Raw genomic sequence first — 7,965 nt, forward strand, 5'->3', positions numbered from 1 at the left:
GTGTGTGTGTGTGTGTGTGTGTGTGTGTGTGTGTGTGTGTGTGTGCGTGCACTGAAATCAACTTATTTGGCATAAGTTATATTTAATCTCTAATATTTTCATCCCTTAAATCAATGCTGAATTAACTATGGCTTCTTGCCTTAAAAATTCCATACTAACTTTATTGAGTTCACAGATATAAAATATAGCATGCCTTTAGAACACATTCAGAGTGGTTTTGCTGCATTCACTAAAGCTGTTAAATAATTGAAGTTTTTCGGTACAGGTGTTCTGTGACTGTGCAGAACCTCCCTTCCTCCTGCGCCCACAGGGAAGGCTTCACCAGGTAATGAAATACATGTCTAAGAACAAAATGCTTGCAAATGCTGGCATTTGAAATAACCCCTTGGGAAATCTGTAAACACAGAGAAACCTGGGCCCTTGATACAGAATTTATCATATTGAAGTGAAGTTCAACACTCAGGGCTTAAACAAACTTCACAGGGAAGTTTGGTATCATCCTGAGTCTTAGTTCTACTATAATATGCAAAGTTCCTGTCCCATCCAACCCCAGCACAGCCCCCAAACTTAAGTGATTCATTCAGGGCACAAACTCCATAAATGTAAACTACAGTTTAGGAAAATCCTATTCCTGTCGTCACACACCTAATAGATAAATACTGGTTGCTTGATATGAAACACCACCACTACTTAAATGGAGCTCATTTCTATTAAATAATGTAGCCTATGACTGACATTTGCTTATGATAGTTAATACCTGGGAGTCTAATTATAAAACTTACGTGGTTATGGAAGTTATTGGAGACTTCTTAAAGTTATTGAAAAATACAAAATAATTATCAATGATGACTTTCCAATTCATGTCTTGTGTATAACAAGGAGAGTCCTCAGAGAAAGCTAAAAAGAAACATCAACAATCTGAGTATAACAGTCAAGAAAATATATAGCCGATCACCCTAGTATGTTTGAAAAACTATGAAGTAGGTTTGGTAATTTGTGATTTGACATCTGCTTCCAGTCATGATGACACAATGGGCCACTGAGCAGTGCAAAACATTGATTCATGTAAGATAGAGGGCAAGCAAGAGGAGACCTATGATTATTCCTACTTTCTGCCTTAGAGAGACTATAGAACAGTAGATGTCAACCTTCACAATGCTCCAACACTTCAATACAGTTCCTCACAACATGGTGACCCTAAACCATAAAATTACTTTATTGCTACTTCATAACTATAAGTCCTTCTACTGTTATGAATCTCAATGTAAACATTCAGTATTTAGGAGACCTGATATGTAACCCTGAAGGGGTCATGACCCATAGGCTAAGAATCACTGCTTTAGGACAATATACAAGGATGAGGTAGGTGGCCTGAAGCTCAGTAGACATACTGTGTTCGGATGAAGCTTAGATTCTGAAAGAAACAATGCCTGGGAGGGGTCTGCAGAGTGTATGTGTCCCTCTATTATGCAGATTAGAACTAATTAATAATGTGAGGACACTGTTTGAGACAAGAAAGATTCACTCCCCACACCCCACAACATTAAAGATATTTGTTTAATGATCACACAGTAGAAAGAATATACTGTATTTTGCTCATGGTTATATTGGAACATTTTATAATTTCATCAATTTACCAAGTACCTCAAACAAACAAACAAAAAAAAAGATTTTCACTAGTTATAGGTAATCTCTAAAATGACTGAGATGAGGAGCATATCTTTACAGCAGGAGCATCTAGCCTCTTGACATGGCAATATAATGTTATCATCTACAAACATATTAGGTCATAGTTGTGGCAATCTTGAGATGCACATTGCATGAGTCACAGATTGAACACATCGTGCTTTGAAGCACTCTTAGAGCTAGGAGTGTGGTAGAGCACTTGCTTAACATGTACAAAACCTGGTGTTTGAATGTCCCCACTGACAGGGGAAGCTAGAAAGCCAGGAACTTAAAGGACTAAGCTAACTATAAGAATGAAAAATGACCAGCACAGAATAAGGATCAAATGTGTATTTGATATCCAACAAAAAAATTCCACAAATACAAAGAAGGAGATATGATGAGAAAAAGAATTGGTCAAAAGAGATAGACATGATGGAATGAGGAACAACATGGACCACACACATTGTTTGTGTTACAGTACACAAATAATAGTGTTACACTCTATTATTTACACGTTTACAAGACAAAGCTCATCAGATTAGATAAGAACTAACCATACACTATATGTAAGAAATACACTTAAAATATGAAGACAAAAATTTTTAAAAAGACATATGACCCTCAATATTAATAAAAAGGTCATCCAGTGATATAGAATCCAGATAGTAATGTCATCATGAAATGATGACTTGATGATAAAAGCATCAAGTCATCAAAAAGGCACAATGATTCCAAACATGTGCACACTTGATAGCACAATTCCACAACACAGAAGATAAAAACAAAGCACAAAGATAAACAGGCTAATTCATGTTGTACTCTGAGATATAATTAGACATGGGGACAAAGTATCAGCAAAACTACAGGATTTGCATAACTCTGCTAACAAAATACACTACATGATGTTCAAGAACTATTCCACCCTGCATGAACACAGGACTGACTGACTCCCTCCCTGGACACATGGAACAATGACCAAAACCTCATTTTCTAAACCCTAAAACAAATCACAAAAAGTTAGCAAGACTTGGGGTATAAAGAATGTTCACAGACCAAGAAAGAATTAAGTAGAGATCAATAACAGAAATATAACTGAAAATCCTACATATTTGAAAATGAAATTACACATCAGCAAATTACTTGTGGATCAGAAAAAAACTAAAAAGATATATACACATTTATATATTTTAAACGTGTCTTATTTTGTTATGGGTTTTTCTAAACAAAAATATTTCTAACTTCAAGCAAGCAATTTAACCTCTTTAGCATCTACTTCTCAAGCAAAACTGTATAAGAGTTACATTCATTATGCCTCATCAAGTTCCCACTAAAATAAGGAAGTGCCTATAGGGGAAAATGGAAACACTCCAGAAAATTAAGTCAGAGGTATGTGATATTGCATAAGAAACAAGTTGATGCCATCAGAAAACCAAGCAGTGAAACAGAAAGAAATTAAGCAAAAGATGAAAATAAAATCTTCCAGTCAACTCCTCTGCTGTTCTTTGTGAAAAAAAAAAAAAAAAAAAAGTTTAATCCAGATGTTCATCCCACTGGCAAAGGATAGGAAAGTGGTATCTATTACATGGACCTTCAGTTCTTGCTAGATACCTCTATCGTGGGTCATCATAATAAAACATAGTAAAGTAAGCTTTTTTTAAAAAGTTTTATCAAGGAATAAAAATAATATCCTTGATATTGCTGACTAGCTCAATTAAATCTGTCAGATGCAAGATTTGCTCTCAAGTCCATCTGCTTCTAAAGTCCAGACTATACCATAGTCCACCCCTTCTTGGTCTATGAAGTAAAACTGTACTCTATAATATACAACAGTCAAATCTGTTCACCGGGCTATGTCATGTCTCTCTTGTGCCACATTCGTACTGTTTGCACTCCTCTTATTTTTGGTGCCTGCTTAAAAGAGGAAGGAAGGGATAAGTAATGTGTAATTTAAAGATGCACACACAGCTGCAGGGTGTTTTGATATGGTTTGCTATTTGGTGATTTCCAAATGTTTGCATGCTTACATGCTCCTTGGTCATCTCAAAATGCATATTTTAATTATTCTGCAGGTCTAAGTTAGGGCTGTGATCTGCATTGCTAATGGCATACCAGATGCTGCAGCTGCTGTTCCAGGGACCACACTGTTAGTAACAAGGATGTAGGCAATTAGCTGTGTAAAGTACACATACCATAAGCAAAAAAACAAACAAACAAAAAAAAAACACAGTCTACTGAATACCTCAGTTATTATTTATAAGCCTCCTTGTTAGCTATATAGCTCTCCATCTAACAGTTAAAGTCGCTGAATGGACAAAGGCTTTATAATTTGAAAGTTTGGAGTGGAAAGATTTTCTAATCTGATTAAAAATGAATGAGGAACTACAAGGAGAACGCATAGGGGTACTTTTTTCTGTTTCTGCCTGTTAGTTATATTCATTCTTCAAACCCTGGTTCATGTGATGAGTTGTTAGCTACCCTGTGAACACAAGCATTACCTGGAACTCATCTCTAGTTGTTTCTATTTCTCCCACTAACGTGAACTCCATTTAGGCTTCTCCAATGAACCATAGGGTCTCTGTGATGCCCTTGATTTAAAAGATGATTTGCCTTCCCGATAGTCAAGTAAACATGGGCTGTAGCAGTGGTTCTCAACCTTCCTAATGTGTGACTCTTTAATAGAGTTGCTCACATTGTGGTAACCCTCAAGCATAAGATTATTTCATCGCTATTTCATAACTGCAATTTTGCTACTGAATCATAATGAAAATATCTGATAAGCAGAATATATGATGTGTGACCCTGTGAAATGATCATTTGACCTCCAAAGGGATTGTAATCCACAGGTTGAGAACCACTGGTCTAGAGAGACAGGTATCCATTCCACCCTTGATCATCCCAATGAAAAGAAACTGGGATGGTAGCCCCTTCCAATTCTTAACTATCCCTTAACTATCAAGACATTTTCCCTGGAGGACTTCCAATTGAAGATCAAACACATGCCTTTTTCTGAAGTCATCCCCCAAAGAGCTGTAAAATGACAAAAGAAAACAGAAAGCTCTGTAGGCCACAGATGAAATGGAGGGAAAAGAGTAGCAGATGGCAGCTGCTAATATCTCCAAATAGGAAAATAAGCAGACAAGGGGGATCAATCAAGCAGAGCAGAATACAAAAGTCAGACCTTGTGCTTGAAGAGGAGAATGTCTAAGCGGGTTTTCCTTTTAACTCCCCACAAGACTCATGAATTAATTAAAGCATAAATGTCTGTGCCACAGCACCTGGAGCTGATCCTGTGCTACAGTGCCTGGAGCTGATGCTGCCCTACAGCTCTCCATAGTCAAATACTGCCAGGAGAGAGCTGGTCTCCCAGGAGTGCTGACATACCTGTGAGCACAGGAAAGTCAAGCCATAGTCAGAGACTGCAAGACAAGCTAATACTGGAGATAACCAGATGGCAAGAGGCAAGGGCAAGAACATAAACAACAGAAACCAAGATTATTTGACATCATCAGAAGCCAGTTCTCCTGCCACAGTGAGCCCTGGATGCCCTGACATACCAGAAAAGCAAGACTCTGATTTAAAAATCACATCTCATGATGATGATAGAGGACTTTAAGAAGGACATAAATAATTCCTTTAAATAAATACAGGAGAACACAGGTAAACAACTAGAAGACCTTAAAGAGAAAACATAAAAATCCCTTAAAGAATTATAGGAAGACACAACCAAACAAGTGAAGGAATTGAATAAAACCATCCAGGATCTGAAAATAGAACTAGAAACAGTAAAGAAATCCCAAAGAGAGACAGCTCTGTGTGTGTGTGTGTGTGTGTGTGTGTGTGTGTTTATCTTCTTAGCATTTCATGGTACCTTCTCAAAACCTGACCATCTAATCACTCACAAAATAGGCCTCAATAGATACAAGAAGATTGAAATAATTCCACGTATGCTATCAGATTACCGCAGACTAAGGATGGTCTTCAATAGCAACAAAATAACAGAAAGCCCACATATACATAGAGCTGAACAAGGCCCTACTCAATGATAACTTGGTCAAGGAAGAAATAAAGAAAGAAATTAAAGACTTTTTAGAATATAATGAAAATGAAAGCACAACATACCCAAACTTACAGTACATAATGAAAGGAGTCCTAAGAGTTAAACTCATAGCTCTGAGTGCCTCCAAAAAAAAACTGGAAAGAGCATATACTAGCAGCTTAACAGCACACCTGAAAGCTTTAGAACAAAAAGAAGCAAATAAACACAAGAGTAGTTGATGGCAGGAAATAATCAAACTCAGGGCTGAAATCAACCAAGTAGAAACAAAAAGAACTATATAAAGAATTAACCGAACCAGGAGCTGGTTCTTTGAAAAAATCAATAACATAGAAAAACCCTTAGCCAAACTAACCAGGGGGCACAGAGACAGTATCAAAATTAACAAAATTAGAAATGAAAAGGGAAATATAACAACAGAAATTGAAGAAATTCAAACAAATCATCAGATCCTACTACAAAAGCCTATACTCAAAAAAACTGGAAAATCTGGATAAAATGGACAAGTTTCTATACAGATACCAAATACCAAAGTTAAATCAGAATCAGATAAACCATCTAAACAGTCCCATAACCTCTAAAGAAATAGAAGTCATTAAAGTTCTCCCAACCAAAAAAGGTCCAGGACCAGATAGGTTTAGTGAAGAATTCTATCAGACCTTCAAAGAAGACCTAATACCAATACTGCTCAAACTATTCCACAAAATGAAAACAGAAGGAACACCACCCAATTCATTCTATGAAGCCACAATTACTCTGATACCCAAACCACAAAAAGACCCAACAAAGAAACAGAACTTCAGACTAATTTCCCTTATGAATGTCGATGTAAAAAATACTCAATAAAAATCTCAAAAACCGAATACAAAAATACATCAAAATGATCATTCACCACAATGAAGTAGGTTTCATCCCAGGAATGCAGGGATAGTTCAATATACAGAAATCCATCAATGTAATCCACTACATAAACAAACTCAAAGAAAAAAACTGCATGATCATTTCATTAGATGCTAAAAATCATTTGACAAAATTCAACATCCCTTCATGTTAATAGTCTTGGAAAGATCAGGAATTCAAGGCCCATAGCTAAACATAATAAAAGCAATATATGGCAAACCAGTAGCCAACATCAAACTAAATGGAGAGAAACTTGGAGTCCCACTAAAATCAGGAACTAGACAAGGCTGCCCACCCTTTCCCTATTTATTCAATATAGTGCTTGAAGTTCTAGCTAGAGCAATTAGAAAACAAAAGGTGGTCAAAAGAATAAAAATTCGAAAGAATGAAGTCAAAATATCACTATTTACAAATGACATAATAGTATGCTTAACGGCCCCAAAAATTCAACCAGAGAATTCCAACAGCTAATAAATGACTTCAGCAAAGTGGCTGGATATAAAATTAACTCAAACGAATCAGTAGCCTTCTTATACTCAAAAGATAAACAGGCTAAGAAAGAAATTAGGGAAATGACACCCTTCACAATAGTCACAAACAATATAAAATAACTTGGTGTGACTCTAACCAATACAGTGAAAGATCTATACAACAAGAACTTCAAGTCTCTGAAGAAAGAAATTGAAGAAGAACTCAGAAGGTGAAAAGATCTCCCATGCTCATGGATTGGCAGGATTGATATAGTAAAAATGGCCATATGGCCAAAAGCAATCTACATATACAATGCAATCTCCATCAAAATTCCAACTCAATTCTTCACTGAGTTAGAAATGGCAATTCTCAAATTCATTTGTACTAACCAAAAAGCCAGGATAGCAAAAACTATTCTCAACAATAAAAGAACATCTGGTGGAATCACCATGCCTAACCTAAAGCTGTACTACAGAGCAATTGTGATTTAAAACTTCATGGAATTGGTACAGTGACAGGCAGATAGGTCAATGGAATAGAATTGAAGAACCAAAAATGAACCCACACAACTATAGTCACTTGATCTCTGACAAAGGAGCTAAAACCATCCAGTGGATGAAAGACAGCATTTTCAACAAATGGTGCTGGGACAACTGGTGGTTACCATGTAGAAGACTGCGAATTGATTCATTCTATTTTTTAGTTTTTTTTTCCAATTTGTATTAGGTTTTTACTTCATTTAATTTTAAATGCTATCCCCAAAGTCCCCTATACCCTCCCCCCACTCCCCTTCCCACCCACTCCCCCTTCTTGGCCCTGGTGTTCCCCTGTACTGAGGCATATAAAGTTTGCAAGACCAAGGGACCTCTCTT

General features: G+C 36.6%; 1 protein-coding gene across 2 annotated transcripts in view; it reads right to left on the bottom strand.

Annotated features, from left to right (window-relative positions):
* The window catches only part of Abca13 (ATP binding cassette subfamily A member 13), a 433,105-nt gene that overhangs the window by 343,231 nt on the left and 81,909 nt on the right, over window positions 1-7,965 (bottom strand). The window contains exon 17 of one of the 2 annotated variants that reach the window (XM_021210848.2): window positions 783-897. The exons of the other annotated variant lie outside the window; for it this stretch is intronic. Within the exon in view, the coding sequence (XP_021066507.1) occupies window positions 783-897 (115 nt within the window). The remainder of the gene's footprint in view (window positions 1-782; window positions 898-7,965) is intronic. 2 annotated transcript variants of the gene reach the window in all.

The sequence above is a fragment of the Mus pahari genome, chromosome 13 (genome assembly GCF_900095145.1).
Source record: "Mus pahari chromosome 13, PAHARI_EIJ_v1.1, whole genome shotgun sequence".
Lineage (NCBI taxonomy): Eukaryota > Metazoa > Chordata > Mammalia > Rodentia > Muridae > Mus > Mus pahari.